The sequence below is a fragment of the Pristiophorus japonicus genome, chromosome 15 (assembly GCF_044704955.1).
Source record: "Pristiophorus japonicus isolate sPriJap1 chromosome 15, sPriJap1.hap1, whole genome shotgun sequence".
Classification (NCBI taxonomy): Eukaryota; Metazoa; Chordata; class Chondrichthyes; family Pristiophoridae; genus Pristiophorus; species Pristiophorus japonicus.
The window spans coordinates 111091629-111115832 of NC_091991.1; the positions used below are offsets into that span (position 1 = coordinate 111091629).

At 45.0% G+C, this 24204-nt stretch overlaps 1 protein-coding gene across 1 annotated transcript in view; it reads right to left on the bottom strand.

Moving 5' to 3' along the window:
• Positions 1–24204, bottom strand: part of cyth3a (cytohesin 3a) — a 41095-nt gene that overhangs the window by 11434 nt on the left and 5457 nt on the right. The window contains exons 3-7 of the mRNA XM_070900782.1: positions 16257–16375; positions 15867–15947; positions 14502–14614; positions 8174–8322; positions 4051–4162 (exon numbers count right to left, since the gene is read on the bottom strand). Of these exons, the coding sequence (XP_070756883.1) occupies positions 4051–4162; positions 8174–8322; positions 14502–14614; positions 15867–15947; positions 16257–16375 (574 nt within the window). The remainder of the gene's footprint in view (positions 1–4050; positions 4163–8173; positions 8323–14501; positions 14615–15866; positions 15948–16256; positions 16376–24204) is intronic.

Below are 24204 nucleotides of genomic sequence, written 5' to 3' on the forward strand. Positions count from 1 at the left end.
AGAGCTGGACTGGATACCTTAAGGAGCACAATGAATAAAAAAATAAGTATCAGAATTTGGAACATAGAGCACAGAAGGAAGCTATTCGCTCCATCGTGCCTGTGCTGGCTCTTTGAAAGAGCGATCCAATTAGTCCTGCAGACCTTTCTTTCCAAGTTACTATCGAATCTACATCCACCACCCTTTCAGGTGGTGCATTCCAGATCACTCGCAGCGTAAAAACAGAAAATCCTCACCTCCACCCATTATTTTAAATCTGTGTCCTCTGGTTACCGACCATCCTTTCGGTTGAAACAGTTTCTCTTTATTTACTCTATCAAAACCGCTCAATTTTGAACACCTCTATTAAATCTCTCAATCCCTAATTTCTCGACATCACAAAAGTCTCTCATCTCTGGTACCATTCGAGTAAATTTCCTCTGCGCCCTTTCCAAGGTCTTCACATCCTTCCTAAAGTGTCGCACCCAGACTTGGACACAATACTCCAGCTAAGGTATAACTAGTGATTTATAAAAGGTCCATCATAGCTTCCTTGCTTTTATATTCTATGCCTCTATTTATAAAGGCAATTATCCCGTCTACTTTTTTTTAATATAGGAGATGCTCAGCCCACATGTTGTTCAATTTTTAAGTTCGCTAAGACTCCAACCTAAGAGTGGAAAGTGACATTGCAATCTAGGAAAGCTGTTTACAATTTGTGCCAAACATCAGGTCCTTCATTGAAATGCCTACAGCCATGCAATGCTACAGTGGATCTCAATGGACCCAGTATCAATATGCAATGTTCCAATCTTCCCATTTCTAGAATAGCAGGCAAATTAAATACATTTATTGTGGTTCGATTTAATTGCCCTACTTAAAAGTTTTAGCTAGGAAAAGAGGCGGTTCTATAAAGCTACCCCGGCGGTGTTTATATTATTAATCACAAGCAAGATCTGTGAGGGAGCATTCTTCGATAAAAGTTAAGGCAAGGCTTGAATTAGCTTGTGTCATATAGTTAAAATGTTAAACGAGTCCACGTACAAACTATTGTACTGACAGCTTTAATTCAGAACATTACCAGCCCGTGGCTACAAGTTAACTTTGCATGTCAACATACAAGCTGAAAGGACAGTCCAAGTGCAAATAATGTAGTAAAGTGCCTGCTGGGAATGATTGAAATCTCAGTAGAGGGAATGCTAATAAAAGCACATGCAACAAATCTTTTTGATCAGGGTTTTAAAAATTGTTTAATACCACCCTTGATATGATTTTTCCTAAGGGAATCAGATACATGATGAAATGCTCGTGTCGTCTGGTTTTATTTGAGAAGTCAACACAAGAGCAGAGCAAAAGGCAGCTGGAACACGCACAAATATTTCACTAATTTGGTCTGGTGGTTGACGAGAAGAAAACGCACCGGGACGCCAACAGTCAAAGATCGTGCATTTCACTAACAATCCTGATGAGATACTGAAGGAGTATAGCAGAAAGGGGGGATCCAATATCGTAGTGAAATTGCAACTACAGGCGAAGGACTATTGCAGGAGGCACTTCACAACAATATTTTCTTGCTTTTTAGGGGGAAAAAAAACAGAAGGGAAAACAGAAGTTAAGTAATGCAACCAAGTCAAGAGGCTCTTCTGGTACGTACCTCCTAATGCAGAATAAGCAGAGACAGCCAGTCACAGAACAGAAAGGTGACAGGTCATAGGCCATAAGGAAAACAAGAAGGCACATTTAAGCCAATTTTATAAATAAAACTACAAACAAACAAGCACACACACACAAACAAACCAATAGGAAAATCACAAATATTGCAAGAAAAATAAAGACATGCACAAATTATAACTGAGGATGCCACCTGCTTCGTGTGTAGAAAGTTGAAACGGTTCCACAAATGTAAAAACTATGCGATTAGCTTCAGTAGTGTGACCAAAAAAAACGAAGTCAAATGGTTAATGTGCACGGTTTTGTAACCAGCATTCCCGGCCCCAGTACCTAACACGTTTGTTGAATGATGGAACTGCAAATCTGCATCATTGTACAAAGCCCATGTACTGATAAACAAAGCACATAGAAAGAATCTAGTGTTAAAATGCAACACACAACAGCTCCTCCCATCAGCAAGAAAACCAAAATAACGAGTGGATTTAGAGACAAAATTAAGGATGCAGTTGCCATTTCTCCATGCAGGCTGCATCCTCCACACAGTGCTGGGCAATGCCCCAAGTGATTTCTTTTTTTGGGACATTATGTTGTTGGATGCTGCCAACACATGTAGTCCCCTCTCACCACCCTGTATAGAAGCCCCCCGCACAAACAGCTGCTAATAGCGTTGCCTGTTTTACAGCAGGCCACACAGTGTGGGAGCAGGGATAACACATCGGGAGTGAAACCAGACATCACTAGTAGCAGTCAGTGAACAAAGAAAGACCGGGCCGCGGTGAGAAACAGGTGGACTATTTGCTAGTGCCTGTGTCGTGCTACTGGCGAAGACCAATTTCAGCCCCATTGCAACGTCAAGACTGCCGCGATGGTACAACACCCGCCATGTACATTGCTAAACATTTATCACACCCAACCCCAGCACGGTGCAGAAGATGCCCAACACTGGAAGATTTCCTTTGCATTAGGTCCAACAGTTTTAAAATTTAACTTGTCTGACGAAACCTTCATCCTGCAGTCTATGTTTTTAAGAGGAAGCTTCAACCTATTTTAAATAACTTAAAACTGCAAACTTAAAATAAAAACAATCCAGGATACATTAAATTACAGCTGAAAAACAATAACTGATTTTTTTTTTACATGATTTCTTAAAAGTTGAAAACTGGTGTCTGGATTACAAAGCCCTTTGATTTATCATTGAGCTTTGACCAAGTCTTAATAGAAAGGTGGATATCTTCTAAATTTGTGCAAAAGCAAAACTATTTTTTGTTTTAATTCATTCATGGGATGTGGGCATCCCTGGCAAGGCCAGCTTTTATTGCCCATCCCTAATTGCCCTCGAAAAGATGGTAGTGAGCCACCTTCTTGAATCGCTACAGTCCGTGTGGTGAAGGTACTCCCACAGTGCTGTTAGGGAGGGAGTTCCAGGATTCTGACCCAGCAACGATGAATGAACAACGATATATTTTGAATTTAGTGCATTTTACCCTCTGCATCAGAACGAACATGGCAAAAACAAGACAAGGAAATCTCCTGAGTTTTAAATGTTCTCCCATCACTATTTCCCACCCGAGGTTGACCTGATCCCAGGATTCTACCAGCGCTGCTCCATCAGAGGACCATAGCGTGCCTTATTACTGCCTTACCCTGCATTCCATGCCAGAGGACAGACACCACTGAAATGCATTATCCCAGCAGCACAGCTAACGCCAAGATTTGCCTGGCGGGAATGCATGAGGGAAAGCCAGAATTCCACGGCAGGAGGTTTTTCACTTGTGCACGCGCTGGCTCTCAATATTCCACCCACTGAAAATAATGGACGGAAGCACACATCATTTCCACAAATTCCAATAGAATAACAGAGGAAAAGACAGACTTGCATTTATATAGTGCCTTTCACAACTCCAGGACTTTACAGCCAACGAAGTGCTTGTTGAAGTGAAGTCACTGTTGCAATGCAAAAAACGCTGTAGCCAATTGCGCACAGCAAGCTCCCACAAACAGCAATGTGCTAATGACCAGGTAATGTGTGTTAGTGATGTTGGTTGAGGGATAAATCTTGGCCAGGGCAACAGAGAGAGAACTCCCCTGCTCTTCAAAATAGTGCCATGGGATGTTTTATGTCCATCTGAGAGAGCAGACAGGGCCTTGGTTTAACATCTCATCCGAAGGATGGCACCATTCCCTCAGCACTGGCACTGGATTATGTGCTCAAGTCTCTGGAGTGGGATGCAAACCCACAGCCTTCTGGCTCGGAGGCGAGTGTGCTACCCACTGAGCCACAGCTCACTGCAAGTGCACCTAATTTGTTAGCTTGACACCCAACCAATTCTGAAACAAGACTTTGGTAACAAACCACTTGGGTTTTCTATAACACAGTAATAGAATATTAGCCAAACTAACCTAATTTTAATAGCCAGCCTTCTCGATCAGGGTTAAAAAACGTGTGGGTCAAATCATTCCCATCATCTTCTGGGATTTTGAACGGCTCATTCTTAATACTATCATACAAGTTCTGCAGAGGGGTGGGAAAGAGAGATTAACATGAATCCAATGCACAATACACCAGTTATATAGAATTTACAGCACATAAACAGGCCATTCAGCCCAACTGGTCTATGCCAGTGTTTATGCTCCACGAGCTTCCTCCCACCATTCAGCATATCCTTCTATTCCTTTCTCCCTCATGTGTTTGTCCAGCTTCCCCTTAAATGCATCGATACTATTCGCCTCAACCGCTCCCTGTGGCAGCGAGTTCCACATTCTCACCACTCTCTGGGTAAAGAAGTTTCTCCTGAATTCCCCATTGGATTTATTTGTGACTATCTTATATTTATGGCCTCCCCCACAAGTAGAAACATCTTCTCTACATCTATCCTATCGAACCTTTTCATAATTTTAAAGACCTCTCTCTATCAGGTCACGTCTCAGCCTTCTCTTTTCGGGAGTCCCAGAGAGTTCGGGAGGCCAGAAGTCCAAGGGCTAGGAGTCCCGGAGGTCGGGGAGGAATTCACTTCTGGTGAGGAGCTTACAGCCCTTGTCCGGGCAGGTAAGTACTTGGCTGTTTGACTGATAATTATCTCGCTTTCTCCTTTATTATCAGATAAGTCTAATTAGAGGGATGGCAGGGCAGCTCAGTCCTATGGAGTGCATGTCCTGCGGCATGTGGGAAGTCCTGGACGCTTTGTGTGGCCTAGACAACCATGTGTGTAGGAGGCGTCTCCAGCTTTAATGGCTCGAGCTCCGTGTTTAAAAAAAAAAAGAGATAAAAAATTAAAGGGTAGGACCTCAAAGGTTGTAATCTCCGGGTTACTACCGGTGCTACGTGCTCATGAGTACACGGATAGAGCAGATGAATTCATGGGTGGAGAGTTGGTGTAGGAGGGAGGCCTTTAAATTCTTGAGGCATTAGGACCGCTTCTGGGGGAAATGGGACCTGTACAAACCGGATGGATTGCACCTCAACAACGCCGGGACCAATATCCTCGCGGGAAGTTTTGTTAGTGCTGTTGGGAAAAGTTTAAACTAGCTTGGCAGGGGGAACACGAGAACAAATTCCATAGGGAAGTAAAGCTGAAATTGCAAAGCAAGAATGTAGAACGAGAATCTGTAAGACAGAGGAAACAAGGGTTTTAGTATGTAGTAAGCAAGGAGATCTTCCTGTGCTGAATGGTATATACTTCAATGCAAGGAGTATAGCGAATAAGGCGGATGAGCTAAGAGCACAGGTAGACACTTGGGAGTATGACATTATAACCATTACAGAGACATAGCTGAAAGAGGGGCAGGTTTGGCAGATTAATATTCCTGGCAACAGGATTTTTAGACAGGATAGAGAGGAGTTAAAAAGGGGGCGGGGTCACGATATTCATTAAAGAAACTATTACAGCGGTGAGGAGGGATGATATGTTAGAGGGATCATCAAATGAGGCCATATGGGTTGAACTGAAAAATAAAAAAGGGGTGATCACACTGCTGGGAGTGTATTATAGACCCCCAACAGTGGGAGGGAGATAGAGGAGCAAATATATCGGCAAATTTCTGTGAAGTCCAAAAACCAACTATCCTAATATTGATTGGGACAAATATAGTGTGAAGCGTATAGTGGGTGCAGAATTCTTAAAATGCATTCTAGAGAACATTTTTAGTCAGTATGTAACAAGCCCAACATGGCAGGGGGCGGTTCTGGATTTAGTTTTGGGGAATGAAGCTGGGCAGGTTGAAGGGGTATCAGTGGGAGAGCACTTGGGTGCCAGTGACCATAATTCAGTCAGATTCAAGGTAGTAATGGATAAGGACAAGGATAGACCAGGAATAAAAGTCCCAAATTGGGGAAAAGCTAACTTTTCTAAGTTGAGAAATGATTTGGCCACAGTGGGCTGGAAACAGCTACTTGTGGGTAAATCAGTGTCGGAACAGTGGGAGGCATTCAAGGAGGAGATCCGAAGGACTCAGGCCAAACATGTGCCCTTAAAGAAAAAGGGTGGGAATAACAATTCTAGAGCCCCCTGGATGTCATATACCGATGGCTAAATACTGTAGAATCTCTAGAGGAATATAGAAAGTTAAGAGGTACAATTAAAAAGGATATTAGGAGTGCTAAGAGAGAGCATGAGAAATTCTTGGCAAGTAAAATTAAGAAAAACTCAAAGATATATAAATATATCAAGAAAGAGCAAGAGGATAACGAAAGAAAAGGGTAGGGCCTATTAGAGACCATGAGGGTAATGTGTGTGTGGAGGCAGAAGATGTTGGTATGGTTCTTAATGAATACTTTGCATCTGTTTTCACAAAGGAAAGGGACATTGCAGATACTGCTATCAAGGAGGAGTGTGAAATTCTGGATGAAATAAATATATAGAGAGAGGAGGTATTAAAGGGTTTAGCGGTATTGAAAGTGGATAAGTCCCCAGGCCCGGATGAAATGCAGCCCAGGCTGTTGAGCGAAGCAAATAGGAAATAGCAGAGGCCTTGACCATTATTTTCCAGTCCTCTTTGGATTCAGGTGTGGTGCCAGAGGACTCGAGGACTACTAATGTAGTACCCTTGTTTAAGAGAGAAAGGGTAGGCCGAGTAATTACAGACCTGTCAGCCTAACCTCAGTGGTGGGAAAATTATTGGAAAAAATCCTGAAGGACAGGATAAATCTAAATTTAGAAAAGGCAAGGATTAATTAGGGACAGTCAGCACAGATTTGTTAAGGGAAGATCGTATTTAACTAACCTGATTGAATTTTTCGAGGAGGTAACCAGGAGGGTCAATGAGGGTAGTGTGTATGATGTAGTATATATGGATTTAGCAAGGTTCAGAGGCGATTTGAGGGGAAGCTTCTTCATTCAGAGGGTTGTGGAGGTCTGGAACTCACTGCCTGGAAGGGTGGGAGAGGCAGAAACCCTCACTACATTTAAAAGATGCTTGGATGGGCACTTGAAGTGCCGTAACCTGCAGGGTTACAGACCTAGAGCTGGTACGTGAGATTAGACTGAATAACCTCTTGATGGCTGGCGCAGATACAATGGTAAGTACTTCAGGGAATCGAATATGGCCTGGGTGATCTCCTGGAGTAGTTTTGATCGCCTGATTGGGTTGGAGAGAAATTTTCCCAGATTTTTTTCTCCCCAATTTTTATCTAGTTTTTTTGCCTCTCCCAGGAGATCACATGGCTCCGTGCGGGGTGGAGTGTAGAATGTTGCGATACATGGGGTGTCGTAGGTGTGTGGGGCGGACTGGTTGGGCCGGATGCTCTTTGCCTTTCCGTCATTGTTCATTGGTTTATATGTAATCTTCAGGGCTGCTGACCGAGGGCCATGTGGCTCTTTGTCGGCCGGCGCGGACACGATGGAACAAAATGGCCGCCTTCTGTGCTGTAAATTTCTATGTTTCTAAAAGGGCTCGAGTCTTTTCAGTTCTGGTATCATCGTAAATCTTTTTTGCACCTTTTGTTGCTTCATTTACTAGTAAAATACTTAAATCATTTCAGTTAGAGCTCACTTTCTGGTACAGAGGTTGTCTCCAATCACTTCACATGCAATTAATTATTTTTGCAGTGCAGGCAAATACTGTAGCCTAACTGCACACAGCAAGGTCCACAAACAGTAAATGAGCAGTTCATTTGTTGTTTTTTTGAGGGATCAATGCTGGCCAAGACACCGGAGAACTCCTTGCTCTTTTGAGCAGTGCGACAAGATTTTACGTTCACCCGAGGGGGCAGATGGTTTAACATCCCATCCAAAAAACAGAATCTCCGACAGTGCATCGCTGAAGGATCAGTCGAGATCATGTGCTCAAGTCCTGCAGTGTGTCTCGAGTCCACAACCTTCAGACTCAAGAGGATGGAGCTCTACCAATCGAACTAGGCTAACAAGAGCAGAAATGCAACTCGCTAATTCACAGAAAGCCACTTCCCCACCTGTGGGGGGGGGGGGGGGGGGGGGGGGGTGGAGGGAAGAGAGGATGGGGGGGGGGGGGGGGGGGGGGGGAGAAAGAGAAAGAGAAAGAGAACAACAAACTTTGGTTAAACACTCACTCTGAGCAACTCCTCTGGGAGGTCTCCACCTTCATTGATGCCCCGGTTCATGGATATAAACCTTTCCACTGCAGGCTTGTCCCTCACGTTGGGATTGTGCAAACTCGTGTTCAGCATAATTATGGCAAACGATAGCACATAGCAAGTGTCTATCGAGGGGAAAGACAAGTCAGTTAGGTGCACACTCAACAATTTTCTTCGCCCCACCATTGCCGGCTGTGCCTCCAGCTGCCTAGGTCTCAAACTCTGAAGTTGCCTCCCTAAACCTCTCCACCTTAAAACCCACCTGTTTGACCGAGCTGGTCATCTGTCCCAATATCTCCTTATGCGGCTCGGTGTCAGGTTCTGCCCGATACGCTCCTGTGAAGACGTGGGATATTTTGCTACATTAAAAGGTGCTATATGAATACAAGTAGTTGTTTTATATTTCAAGCTTGTTATGCTCCAATTACCGAAAGACATTGCTTCTAGTTACGATTATTTACGTGGCACATACTTTAAAGCTTAAAAAAAAACCCTCTTTAAAATCTCAGAAGCACATTAAAATCAGGTTCTAGGAAAAGACCAGAACGATTTGCTGTAATACAAAGAGAGAGAGTGGCCTCTCCTTTTCATCAAATATTGTACAGGAGGAAAGCACTTGCATTTTTTTAGCACCTTTCTTGACCTCAGGATGTCCACAAGTGTTTTACAGTCAATGAAGTACTTTTAAAGTGTAGTCACTGTTGTAATGTGGGAAATGCAGCAGCCAATTTGCGCACAGCAAGCTCCCACAAGCAGCAATGTGATAATAACCTGATCATTTGTTTTGGGTGTTGATTGAGGAATAAATATTGGGCAGAATTCCCTGCTCTTCTTCAAAATAGTGCTCTGGGATCTTTTACGTCCACCTGAGAGGGCAGACAGGGCCTCGGTTTAACGTCTCCTTGAGGCAGTACCTCAGACAGTGCAGCACTCCCTCAGCACTGCACTGGGAGTGTCAGCCTGGATCTTTGTGCTCAAGTCCCTGGAGTGGGACGTGAACCTACAACCTTCTGACTCAGAGGCGAGAGTGCTACCCACTGGGTCACAGTTGACACCCGAGGTATAAACTTCGGGGGGAAAAAAAACAAACGACTTCTCTCAAAACCAGCCCCAAAAAAGAGAGAAATGAAAAGTTACTAATATTAAAACATGCTACAGAACAGCGCCGGTCAGAGAGAAAGAGGCCAGGTTTTAGGTGCTGCTCCTCTTCAAAACCATTCTGAACAAAAGCTGCTGGTTTGAAGGGGGCCCATCAGGGAATCTGACCCAGGGGTGGGGGGCGGTTTGAAGATGTTTACACACAGAAGCAACACTTCCACGAAAGCATTGTTTGCCGTTTCTTTGGAAATTCAGATCTGGGGCAAGGAAGGGGTCCAAATGAAAACTTAGGTTTCCAAACAGAAACAGATTAAATACAAGCCTCTATACTAAACATCATATTTGTTTTTTCTCTTTCTCTTCCCTCCCCCAGGTAGCTGGATTTAATGAATGCTTCCAAAATAAAGAATTTTTAGGGTCAGCAGTGTTAAGTGGAGTGTAGACAAGTTTTACTGTACTGCTAAAGAGCACCGACATTTCCTATCCCGTTTCCTCAAGTCATCGACTCCCTCAGTGCCGCACAGTTCCACAGGTGGTGGCTGACCTCTGTGACCCCCCCCGGGTCAGGAGACGGCGGATTGCGATCAGTAGCCGGGAACCAGGCCCAGATTGTCCGCCCCCTCACCCAAGGGAGGTCCTCTGTCCAGCTGTCGCACGCCTACCACTGCCCCGGCACGAGATCAGCTCACGCAGCGGAGATGGAGGGAACCAAGGACACCTCTGGGTCATCGGGAAGGCTGCACACGTCTTTAAAGATTCAGTCGTGATGTTAAATTAAAATAAAGTGCTAATGCGATAGTTTTATTCGGTCTCATTAGAAGAATTAATTTTTTTTTTTAAATACTGCCGTGCAAGAGTGATTTAGAGGAGGCTCCCCTCGAGGTCAGCAGGCAACAGCCGCTTGCATTTATATAGCGCCTTCAACATATTAAAACATCCCAGCATGCTTCACAGGAATGTTATCAGAAAATAATTGAACATAAGAAATAAGAGTAGGCCATTCGGCCCCTCAAGCCTGCTCTGCCATTCAACAAGATCATGGCTAGACTTCTACATCAACTCCAATTGGCACTAAAGCAGGTATTAGGACAAGTGACCAAAAGCTTGGTCAAAGAGGTAGGTTTTATGGAGCGTCTTAAAGGAGGAGAGGGAAGTTTACGAAGGGAATTCCAGAGCTTTGGGCCTGGACAAGTCCATTGAGTTAAGTCCTGGAGAACTGCTGAGGCCTTTGGAACAACACCCAGCACGAGTCACAGGGAAGCAGGAGGAATAACGTTGTAAATTACAAATGAGTAGGTAATCAAGAGAGAGTGTGATTTCTGAAAACAGTTTCAAAAAGGCGAACATTTGTGAAAATAAGAGTGAGCAGTAAACCCAAATCCCTCCCCTCCACCACCTAGAAGGACAAGGGCAGCAGGTGCATGGGGACACCACCACCTCCATGTTCCCTTCAGAATCACACGCCATCCTGATTTGGAAATATATCGGCCGTTCCTTCATCGTCGCTGGGTCAAAATCCTGGAACTCCCTCCCTAGCAGCACTGTGGAAGTACCTTCACCACACGGACTGCAGCGGTTCAAGGCGGCGGCTCACCACCACCTTCTCAAGGGCAATTGGGGATGGGCAATAAATGCCAACCAAGAATGAATTAAAGATAAGATTACAGGTCACAAAACTAAAAAGATACCGTTGTACATTTAATAAAACCAACTACTGTGGAAGAGAAACGGAGTGCGCATGTCACATAGCCTATACACTTCAGGAAAGATTCCATTACAAGAAGGCCCTTCAATTTATATATGCTTGTATGAGAAAATATACAATATGAGTCCCACCATCTGTTTTAAATGTGAGATCAGGAAGTACCTGGAGTATTTATTTATCCGGCTGACCAAAGTTCCTCCTAACTCCATAGCACAGACCCTGGGGTAAGGACAAACCAGCATCAGAACCAACTGCATTTCCGAATTAATCTCATTTGGGAGGGAAAGAATGTTGCAAGTGACCCAGTTCTTGTAGCAGTAGAGTACATTCCTCCGACCTACAGATAATGTTTAACTAGACTGCAACGGATTTCAGAGAACCCGCATTTATATAGTGCCTTCCACAACCACCAGACCTCCCACAGCGCTTTACAGCCAATTACTTTTCAAGTTGTAACGTAGGAAACGCGGCAGCCAATTTGCGCACAGCAAGGTCCTACAAACAGCAATGAGATAAATGACCAGATCATTTTTTTTTTTTAAAGTGAAGTTGACCATGACATCGCGGATAACTCCCCTGGCTCCTCTTCGAAATAGTGCCATAGGATCTTTCATATCCACCCGAGAGGGCAGGTGGGAGCTTGTATTAACGTCTCATCTGAAAGACAGCACCTCCGACAGTGCAGCCCTCCCTCAGTACTGCACTGGGAGTGTCAGCCTGGATTATGTGCTCAAGTCTCTGGACTTGAACTCTCAACCTTCTGACTCTGGTGATTCCAGCTTCAATAGTGCAATGTAAGTGGTGTAGATTGTGCTCATGCTACACGAGGGTTGCAGTATCATCTTGCCAAGAGGCAATATTGTTGGTTATAGGGCGCGCACAGTCTGTCTATTGGAACTCAACTGGATTTGGTCTGGTCTGGAAAGAAAGGACTTGCATTTCTATAGCACCTTTCAGGACCTCAAGATGTTCCAAAGTACTTTATTCCAATGAAGCACTTTTGAAGTGTAGTCACTCTTGTAATGGAAGGAGCAAGGGAGGATGTTAATCATGGAAAATAAAAGAAATGCTTGGGTAGAACCAAGCGCTCATCTCTACCTCAACATACCGTGCACAGCGATAAATCAAAGCAATTGTTGGCCCAGAGAAATCCTTGTGAGTTAGTAAAACATGGAAAGGCCATGGGGTGGTGGAGGGGTAGGGAGAACGGAAAAGGAGATCTGGAGGTGGTTTGAATGGAATTATTATTATGGATAATGCAGACAAGGCACCGACATTCGGCAGTATTAACTAACCCAACCACAGGGGCAGGGGCCGAGAGGGAATGTCCAGGAATTATATTTTTTTACACACGCACGTGCATACACACACAGGACTGTTATCACTACAAATAAATCAATGAGCACCGGGATGAACAAGGAGGATATGTTTGTAAAGGTAAAATGGTGAGGAGAACACTACCCAGCAACAAGAGCGGCAAGGCATTAGTGCACAGGATTTCTGTGTTGTCACAACACACTGCGCTCATTACATTAGACTTCCTAGGTGTGTCAAGGCTGGAAGCCAATTTTACACAGCCAAATGCCTCCTCCCACACAGAGAAATTAGCCACTGGGTCTATTGACCTTAGCATGACAGACAAAAATGGCACATCGTCAAGTGCAAGATCTCCTTCAATAGAGCCCACTCAGGACGAGTTCGTGGAATAGACAGGCGCAGTACAATGCAGGGAAAGGTGAAGGAAAAACAAATGAAAGGAAGAAACACCAGGACTCTCAACCAGAGTGGAGTAAAAACATCAGGGTGTGGATATGGGCAGCAGAGTTTCGGATGAGCTCACGGTTATGGTAGGTGGAAGGTGGGAGGCCAGCCAAGTTGGACTAGTTGAGTCTGGGTGGTATTGAAAGGAACACCCATGAACCCTAACACTTTGTTGCCAGTCAACCAACTTTCCATCCTGCTACAGTTAAATCAACACTTAATTAGAAGGCATGGAGTTGAATAACATCTTTGAGTTCTTAGCTTCTGGGGTTGAACAAAATTCAAGCGTTAGTCAAGTATCCCCACAAAATCCTGGTTCCTGCAATCACCCATTTCCTATACTGGGCTCTTGGGACTAGCTTATCGCTGTATTTCTACTCCCTCCCCCCAATCCCTGGCCAAAGACCGCCCAAAGTGGAGGAAGAGCATCCGGGAGGACACTGAATGCTGTCGTCACCGAGAGCATGCAGAAAATAAGCGCAGGCAGCGGAAGGAGCGTGCGGCAAACCAGACTCCCCACCCACCCTTTCCCTCAACCACTGTCTGTCCCACAGACTGTAATTCCCGTATTGGACAGTTCAGTCACTTGAGAACTCACTTAGAGGGATTGCTGTAACTTGGGACAAGCTTATTGCTGTACTCCCAGTCCCTCCCTCCCCCACAATTGGGTGATATTAAAATTTACTACATTAATGCAGGCTGGAATTAGTCCTCATTGTTGGTGAGTTTTAGCTGCTTCTCATTTCACTTCACCGCTCAGCTCCTGCTCCTGAACAGAATCTTCTGGGACTTTAAGAAGAGATCCAACTTTTGGCGTAACGACAGGAACTAGATCGAGATGCTCAAACGATCACGAGTGCCTTTCCCCCACATGTCTGGCTTTAGGGTTAGTCGGTTATTCCATCTTCTTCAGAACCTCTAGACAGAACCGAGGCACAACTGCCAAAAGGATCTTCGTTCCGAGGAAACTTAGAGACAGTAAAAAAAAATGTATTGATGTGGAAGCCAATTCGTCCAGCAGCCTCCCAGCTAGCTGATAAAAATGACAAGCTCAGAACTCCCATTATTAGCCAGATGTGTCCGGCGTGGTGAAAAATTCAACAGCACGTTTTAAAGTTACTGAGGCACCCAGTTGCTGATCACATGATGTCAAAAAAAGTAGCATAGGAACAGGAGGCCATTCAGCCCCTCTAGCCGGTTCCGCCATTCAGTTAGATCATGACTGATTGCATCCCTATCTCTAATCTTCTTCACCCCCCCCCGGTCTGCGCTCCTCAAATTCTGCCCTCCTGAGCATCCCTGATTATAAATCGCTCAACCATTGGTGGCTGTGCCTTCCATTCCCTTGGCCCCAAGCTCTGGAACTCCCTGCCTAAACCTCTCTACCTCTCTTTCCTCCTTAAAACCTACCTCTTTGACCAAGCTTTTGGTCACCTGCGCTAATTTCTACTTATGCAGCTTGGTGTCAAATTTTTTAACGCATAATACTCCTGTGAAGCACCTTGGGACGTTTCACTACGTTAAAGGCACAATATAAATACAAGTTGTTGTTGTTGTATCTCAACTCCTTTTACCCGTCTTGGTTCCGTAAAACTCAACGCCCTTGCCTAATAAAAATCCACGTGCGTCTTCTCCTACTTCACAGGAAGGAAGTACAATAAAGACCTAGCGGGGGGGTAGAAATGAATCCAAGAAACGATGGAATCTTATTTGCTACTTATGGATAATAATGGAACCAACCTGTGGACTGGAAGACGCCAGGATTGCACTGGCAGTAACGCGAGGCAAACGCTTCCATCATTCGATCTATTTTCTGTGCCTCACCCGGCAGCCGGAAGCTCCACAGAAACTGCCTGCCATATAAAAACCAGATGGACAGCTGTGAGAACCTTGTTCCGTCAGCAGTCTTCAGTCAATTAAGCTCAGAGTGAAGTTGTGCCAGGGGCTCATTGATTGCTACAAGCTCTACAAATTGTTCCATCTCTCGCTACTTGAAACAGCTTGAAGCTACCATTATGCTAGAACATTGTCTCTCGCATCCTATCGACCATACATGGTTTTTTTTATAAAATCACTCACCAGATTGGCATAAACTGTTCACATACACAGGGTTCTGTGCAACATAATGTGTGTATACATCAGGACAAAACATGAACCATATCATCCAACTTCCCAACATTTTGCTGCTGCTGTGATATAAAAATTATCTCTGAAGTATGGGTTTGCATTGCAGTGCCTCACCAAGTATGTATCCTGTTTTAATTCTTAGAAATCACAACACAAAATCAGGCTTAAACAGTCTATGTTGCTGTTTATTCCCCACGTGAGCAGTCATCCTAATTGCATAAAGAACTCGCAGTTATACAGTGAGTTTCATGGCCTCAGGACGTCCCCAAGTGCTTTACAGCCAACGAAGCACTTAGAAAATGTATTCGCTGTTGTAATGTAGAAAAAGAGGCAGTTTATTTTTGCACAGCAGGCTCCCACAAACAGCAATGATATAATGACCAGATAATCTGTTTTAGGTGCTAGTTCAAGGATAAATATTGGCCAGGACACCAAGGAGAACTCCCCTGCTCTTCTTCAAAATAGCGACCATGTGATCATTTACATCCACCCGAGGGGGCAGACGGGACCTCGGTTTAACGTCTCGTCCAAGAGAGGGCACCTCCAACAGTGCAGCACTCCCTCAGTACTCCACTGGGAGTGTCAGCCTGGATTTTGTGCTCAACTCTGGAGTGCGACTTGAACCTTGTGACTCCGAGGCGAGAGTGCTGCCCAAGTTCACACGATATTCCCACTCTGTTCCCCTTTCCTTTGCCCCCCCCCGGCCGCCACGCCACCCCCCCCCCCACCCCACCCCGCCCCCCCCCCCCCCGCCCGCAAGTGTTTCAAATGTCTGGGGTTTTTTTATATAACAGATTTCCCAATTAAAACTCTTCAACTAAGAAGAAAACAACTATTACGCTGGAAACGGTGAAATAAAAGGACACTATATTTGAGGGTGATTATAAACCCAGTGGCAAGAATGTTCATCAGATCCACTGGGTTGACAATAATTCTAAACTTCTAGATCAGCATTTTGTTTAAATATAAAGCACAAACCTCAGAGCCTGCACTAGATTGAGGTCAGCAAACTCGTGAAGCTCAACAAACGCTTGAAGAACCTTAAGGTTAAATTCATCTCTGCAATAAAGTGAGAAAAAATATACAAGGCATTAAATATCATCGCAATAAATTCTACAAACTCAGGATAGAATCTTACAGTGCAGAAGGAAGCAATTTGGCCAGAACTATCCAATTTGTCCCACCCTTCTCCACAGCCCTGCAAAAAAAAGACACACAGAGAGACACACAGATTTTGCTCTGTGTATCTGGTATTTAATAAATGCACACTGTGCACAGATGCTGGAGAAAGTAGTCCACAACACCAGTTAATAGCATTAGCCAACCCTCTGCACATAAACTCCTCTTGTTAAATGAGCAGATACTTGCCTTTCACCCAGATAATCACCAATGACTGTTTTGTTTAACCCTTCTCCCTTGTATAGAAACTGGGCGATGTCTTCAGGAGTATGCTGGAGCAGATCATTCTCGAGTAGAAACTGTATACCCTGAAATCGGAGAAAACATGACTCAGAACAATCCTGAAGTGAAATGACCGCTTCAGACCGAGGAGTTGTAACCCACCGCCAGCCCCCTTTCCCGAAGGTGGTGGGACAGTTGCACGAGCACCTCATCCAAATGACTATCTGTGCACAGGTGAGCTTGGACAGCAGGTCCTGGCAAGTTATGTGATCGTGGGAGTTGTACCGCCCAACCCTCGATCTCACCCGACAGCCACACACATCACCACATTGCAATCAGGTGCGGGGGGGGGGGGATTACCTCCTCTCTAGCCTGGCAATACAGAGGACAACTGAAGCTCCCCAAGATTCGAGTTACCAGATTAGGAGAAATTGAACCACGATATTCTGGTCAGTAAGGCTCAATAACAATTGAAAGAGCCAAAAAGTAGCTTTTACAGTCGACATTCCCCAGCAGATGGTGTTCTGGACCAATGCTGCAACTAAACTCTAAACAGAACGTGGTCTGTGAAAACAGGATTTGAAATTGAATGGTCCGAGTGTCACAGCTTGTAGTAAAAGTTTCCATTGGAAATGGGCTACAGATCAACCTTCTGCACCGTGAGTAATCTCCGGCGAGGACAGGATTGCCCCCACACTTGAATAGCATGCCAGCGTTCACTGCCTAGGCTCAGGTATTAAGAGCGGCCAGTTGGATAAGGGCTGTCGGCGCCCATGGAAACACCAGACCCAAGCAGCTGCCTTCAGAAGGTGGGGGCGGGGGAGGGGGAGGGGCTGCTGTACTGAGGTCAACAATTACTCACCCAAGTAGACAACTGCTTAAAGCGCTTTTAAATTCTACATTTTGAACTTCTTAAAAAAAAAATCTTGTTGCAGTAAGTCACGCAACCTTGTTAAAGTTGACAGTCCGAGTGAGAAACTGGGATCACTCACATAACGGAACGGGTCATGAGTTAGTGTTTTGGATTCTGCAGGCACCCTTTTAATCTTCCTGTTTCTCCCTTAAAAAGTGAAAATTTCAACAGTGATTGCTAGATGTGAGTTAGGCACATATATTGAGGGATATAGAATAAAGGTGGGTGAATGGTGTCACGATGCAGATTCAGCCATGATCTAATGAATGGTAGAACAGGCTCGATGGGCTGAATGGCCAACTCCTGTTCCTATGTTATAAAGTACTGACCCTTGAAAAGAAGCTGATCTCAACTCATTGCTGTCTTCTGGAACTAAAAATGCAAAATACCTTAAACTCTACATTTAAATTTAACATGGCAGTTGGAGCAGCGCGAGTCCGGGGTTGGTGAGGCCTATAAAAGGCCCAGCGGGAGAGTGAGGCGGCGGCAGTTGGAGCAGCGCGAGTCCGGGGTTGGTGAGGCCTATAAAAGGCCCAGCGGGAGAGTGAGGCGGCGGCAGTTAGTGAGGCGCGAGTCCGGGGTCGGAGGTCTATAAAAGTCGTACTTGTACAGCTACAGGGAGAAGGCAAAAAAGAAGTAAAAAGAAACAGAAAGGTGACGTCACAGCCAAACGGGTAAGTGATTGGCTGGTGATTGGTGAGTAGTTTTTCTTTCTTCTCTTTAACAGTGAGTAAACTTTAACATTATTGTTGCCTATCTAAAGGTTAAGTCATGGCAGGAGAGCTCGGTCGTGTATTATGCTCCTCCTGTACCATGTGGGAACTCAGGGACGACTCCAGTGTCCCTGACGACTACGTGTGCGGGAAGTGTATCCACCTCCAGCTCCTGACGGACCACGTTGCGGAACTGGAGCCGAGGGTGGATTCACTCTGGAGCATCCACAATGCTGAGAATGACGTGAGTATCACGTGTAGCGAGTTGGTCATACCACAGGAGAAGGGTCCACAGCCAGATAGGGAATGGAAGACCAGTGCAAAGAAGGTAGTGCAAGGGTCCCCTGTGGTCATTCCTCTGCAAAACAGATACACTGCTTTGAGTACTGTTGAGGGACATGACTCATCAGGGGAGGGCAGCAGCAGCCAAGTTCATGGCACCGTGGCTGGCTCTGTTGCACAGGAGGGCAGGAAAAAGAGTGGGAGAGCGATAGTGATAGGGGATTCAATTGTTAGGGGAATAGATGGGCGTTTCTGCGGCCGCAACCGAGACTCCAGGATAGTATGTTGCCTCCCTGGTGCAAAGGTCAAGGATGTCTCGGAGCGGGTGCAGGACATTCTAAAAAGGGAGGGAGAACAGCCAGTTGTAGTGGTGCACATTGGTACCAACGACATAGGTAAAAAAAGAGATGAGGTCCTACGAAACGAATTTAAGGAGCTGGGAGCTAAATTAAAAAGTAGGACCTCAAAAGTAGTAATCTCGGGATTGCTACCAGTACCACGTGCTAGTCAGAATAGGAATCACAGGATAGCGCAGATGAATACGTGGCTTGAGCAGTGGTGCAACAGGGAGGGATTCAAATTCCTGGGGCATTGGAACCGGTTCTGGGGGAGGTGGGACCAGTACAAACCGGACGGTCTGCACCTGGGCAGGACCGGAACCAATGTCCAAGGGGGAGTGTTTGCTAGTGCTGTTGGGGAAGAGTTAAACTAATATGGCAGGGGAATGGGAACCAATGAAGGGAGAAAGGGGGAAACAAAAAGGAGACAAAAGCAAAAAACAGAAAGGAAATGAGAAAAAGTGGAGGGCAGAGAAACGCAAGACAAAGAACAAAAAGGGCCATTGTACAGCAAAATTCTAAAAGGACAAAGGGTGTTAAAAAAACAAGCCTGAAGGCTTTGTGTCTTAATGCAAGGAGTATCCGTAATAAGGTGGATGAATTAACTGTGCAAATAGATGTTAACAAATATGATGTGATTGGGATTACGGAGACGTGGCTCCAGGATGATCAGGGCTGGGAACTCAACATCCAGGGGTATTCAACATTCAGGAAGGATAGAATAAAAGGAAAAGGAGGTGGGGTAGCATTGCTGGTTAAAGAGGAGATTAATACAATAGTTAGGAATGACATTAGCTTGAATGATGTGGAATCTATATGGGTAGAGCTGCAGAACACCAAAGGGCAAAAAACGTTAGTGGGAGTTGTGTACAGACCTCCAAACAGTAGTAGTGATGTTGGGGAAGGCATCAAACAAGAAATTATGGGTGCATGCAATAAGGGTGCAGTAGTTATAATGGGTGACTTTAATATGCACATAGATTGGGCTAACCAAACTGGAAGCAATACGGTGAAGGAGGATTTCCTGGAGTGCATAAGGGATGGTTTTCTAGACCAATATGTCGCGGAACCAACTAGGGGAGAGGCCATCTTAGACTGGGTGTTGTGTAATGAGAGAGGATTAATTAGCAATCTCGTTGTGCGAGGCCCCTTGGGGAAGAGTGACCATAATATGGTGGAATTCTGCATTAGGATGGAGAATGAAACAGTTAATTCAGAGACCATGGTCCAGAACTTAAAGAAGGGTAACTTTGAAGGTATGAGGCGTGAATTGGCTAGGATTGATTGGCGAATGATACTTGAGGGGTTGACTGTGGATGGGCAATGGCAGACATTTAGAGACCGCATGGATGAACTACAACAATTGTACATTCCTGTCTGGCGTAAAAATAAAAAAGGGAAGGTGGGTCAACCGTGGCTATCAAAGGAAATCAGGGATAGTATTAAAGCCAAGGAAGTGGCATACAAATTGGCCAGAAATAGCAGCGAACCCGGGGACTGGGAGAAATTTAGAACTCAGCAGAGGAGAACAAAGGGTTTGATTAGGCCAGGGAAAATGGAGTACGAAAAAAAGCTTGCAGGGAACATTAAGACGGATTGCAAAAGTTTCTATAGATATGTAAAGAGAAAAAGGTTAGTAAAGACAAATGTAGGTCCCCTGCAGTCAGAATCAGGGGAAGTCATAACGGGGAACAAAGAAATGGCGGACCAATTGAACAAGTACTTTGGTTCGGTATTCACTAAGGAGGACACTAACAACATTCCGGATATAAGAAGGGTCAGAGGGTCTAGTAAGGAGGAGGAACTGAGGGAAATCCTTATTAGTCGGGAAATTGTGTTGGGGAAATTGATGGGATTGAAGGCCGATAAATCTCCAGGGCCTGATGGACTGCATCCCAGAGTACTTAAGGAGGTGGCCTTGGAAATAGCGGATGCATTGACAGTCATTTTCCAACATTCCATTGACTCTGGATCAGTTCCTATCGAGTGGAGGGTAGCCAATATAACCCCACTTTTTAAAAAAGGAGGGAAAGAGAAAACAGGGAATTATAGACCGGTCAGCCTGACATCGGTAGTGGGTAAGATGATGGAATCAATTATTAAGGATGTCATAGCAGCGCATTTGGAAAGAGGTGACATGATAGGTCCAAGTCAGCATGGATTTGTGAAAGGGAAATCACGCTTGACAAATCTTCTGGAATTTTGAGGATGTTTCCAGTTGAGTGGACAAGGGAGAACCATTTGATGTGGTATATTTGGACTTTCAGAAGGCTTTTGACAAGGTTCCACACAAGAGATTAATGTGCAAAGTTAAAGCACATGGGATTGGGGGTAGTGTGCTGACATGGATTGAGAAATGGTTGTCAGACAGGAAGCAAAGAGTAGGAGTAAATGGGTACTTTTCAGAATGGTAGATGGTGAGTAGTGGGGTACCGCAAGGTTCTGTGCTGGGGCCCCAGCTGTTTACACTGTATATTAATGATTTAGACGAGGGGATTAAATGTAGTATCTCCAAATTTGCGGATGACACTAAGTTAGGTGGCAGTGTGAGCTGCGAGGAGGATGCTATGAGGCTGCAGAGCGACTTGGATAGGTTAGGTGAGTGGGAAAATGCATGGCAGATGAAGTATAATGTGGATAAATGTGAGGTTGTCCAATTTGGTGGTAAAAACAGAGAGACAGACTATTATCTGAATGGTGACAGATTAGGAAAAGGGGAGGTGCAACGAGACCTGGGTGTCATGGTACATCAGTCATTGAAGGTTGGCATGCAGGTACAGCAGGCGGTTAAGAAAGCAAATGGCATGTTGGCCTTCATAGCGAGGGGATTTGAGTACAGGGGCAGGGAGGTGTTGCTACAGTTGTACAGGGCCTTGGTGAGGCCACACCTGGAGTATTGTGTACAGTTTTGGTCTCCTAACCTGAGGAAGAACATTCTTGTTATTGAGGGAGTGCAGCGAAGGTTCACCAGACTGATTCCCGGGATGGCGGGACTGACCTATCAAGAAAGACTAAATCAACTGGGCTTGTATTCACTGGAGTTCAGAAGAATGAGAGGGGACCTTATAGAAACGTTTAAAATTCTGATGGGTTTAGATGCAGGAAGAATGTTCACAATGTTGGGGAAGTCCAGAACCAGGGGTCACAGTCTCAGGATAAGGGGTAAGCCATTTATGACCGAGATGAGGAGAAACTTCTTCACCCAGAGAGTGGTGAACCTGTGGAATTCTCTACCACAGAAAGTTGTTGAGGCCAATTCATTAAATATATTCAAAAAGGAGTTAGATGTAGTCCTTACTACTAGGGGGATCAAGGGGTATGGCGAGAAAGCAGGAATGGGGTACTGAAGTTGCATGTTCAGCCATGAACTCATTGAATGGCGGTACAGGCTAGAAGGGCCGAATGGCCTATTCCTGCACCTATTTTCTATGTTTCTATGACCCTCGATTCCACCCTCCCTAGGCTTTCCTTCTCGTCTGTTGCAAGACACCTCAAAGAGGCCGACTGTACCCTCAATCCATCTTGTAATACTCAATTAACTCTTCTAGGGGCAATGGCATCTTGCCCATCTCAAGTTAGATGACCTGCAATGCCGATGCCCATTCCTCTCCTCTTTCCTGAAGTACTGGTATCAAATGACCCCAGCATTCCAATATCCTGGATTTGTGTCAGCTGTGGCTCAGTGGGTAGCACTCTCGCCTTTGAGTCAGAAGGTTGTGGGTTCAAGTCCCACTCCAGGGACTTGAGCACATAAATCTAGGATGCCATTCCCAGTGCAGTGCTGAGGGAATGCTGCACTGTCGGAGGTGCCATCATGCTCTCTCAGGTGGATGTAAAAGATCCCATGGCACTATTTCGAAGAGCAGGGGAATTATCCCCGGTGTCCCGGGGCCAATATTTATCCTCAATCAACATAAAAATAGATTATCTGGTCATTATCACATTGCTGTTTGTGGGAGCTTGCTGTGCGCAATTTGGCTGCTGTGTTTCCCACATTACATCAGTGACTATATTATACTTCATTGGCTGTAAAGCACTTTGAGTGCCTGGTGGTTGTGAATGGCGCTATATAAATGCAAGTCTTCTTGCTTTCTTTCTTGGATTTGAGTCAAAGCCTTCCTGGTTCTTTAGTTGCACCCCTGCCAGGGCTATGTACTCTCTTATTTTAAAATTGCCTCAGTTTTCTAAATAACTATCCCTTTGCTGAGCTACACATCTGTAAAATATTGTGTGGAAGCCCTAGAGGCAGTATGGTTAGTGGATTAGGAAATGCTGCGCTCCTTGCAGTACTGGGAGGTGATTTATTTGCACTGCTTTCATCTCCAGAGGCTCCATCGACCCTCAATGCTTTGTCAGCTGCCGCCCCTGAAGCATCTTGCGTTTTGACATTCCACAAAATCTTCCCTCTTCTCTGGCATTGCCAGGGTTCTTCCATCCCTCTTTAAAAGAAATGCTGAGAATTCCCAAAATATATACGCGCACTAAATCCCGATTCCCCCCTCCCACCCCCTCCGTGTTTTACATCGGACCAGCGGAGGCTGGTTTTTGGCAGCAACCAGCTTAGTGTGGTCTCTAGGCCCGCGGCCCCCAAACGTCAGGCTTCCCGCGGTGTCACTAGAGACGCAGGGAGTTGAAGTGGGAGCTACAACATAGGGACAGGAGGCGGCCATTCAGCCTCTCCAGCCTGTTCCACCATTCATAGATCATGGCCGAGTGTGACCTAACTCCATATCCCTTAATATCCTTGGTCAGCAAAATATATCAATCTCGGATTTAAAATCATTCGTTGAGTTCGCCTTTACTGTTTTTTTTTTGAGAGTGAGTTCCACACTTCTACCACCCTGTGTGTGAAGAAACGTTTCCTAACTTCTCTCCTGAACGGCCTGGCTCTGATTTTAAGGTTATGTCCCTTTGTCCTAGACTCCCCCACCAGCAGAAAAAGTTTCTCTCTAATCTACCCCATCAATTCCTTTCAAAATACTAAACACCTCAATCAAATTACCCCTTAACTTTCTATATTTCAGGGAATACAAAACTACTTTATGTAATTCAAATGTGTCAGGTCTCAGACTGTGAACACCAAGTGGGATGAACCGAACTTTTTGGGGTTCAGAGGTCATTCATGAACTATTGTGGTCAAGTTTTAGGGCATCCAACCTCCCGGAATACAGCATGTGCAACAGCTGGACTATTCTCAGCCCACATTCCAATATCTGCTTCTGATTAAAATGGCCTTGGATATTTCAGCACAACACTCAATGTAAAAAAGCACAGCAAAATTAAGTTTAATACAGTCAATTTAAGCGATTTTAAAATGATGACAGAAATGTTGGGGGTGAAAATTGTGATTGGCGAGAGATTCAAGTGAAAAGATAGAAAGAACTTGCATTTATAAAGCGCCATTCATAACTTCAGGACGTCCCAAAGCGCTTTACAGCCAGTGAAGTACTTTTGAAGTGCAGTCACTGTTGTAATGTAGGAAATGTGGCAGCCAATTGTCACACAGCAAGCTCCCATCAAAAGAGCAATATGATAATGACCAGATAATCTGTTTTACTGATGTTGGTTGAGGGTTAAATATTGGCCAGGACACTGGGGATAACTCCCCTGCTCTTCTTCGAATAGTGCCATGGGTTATTTTACATCCACCCAAGGAGGCAGACGGGGCC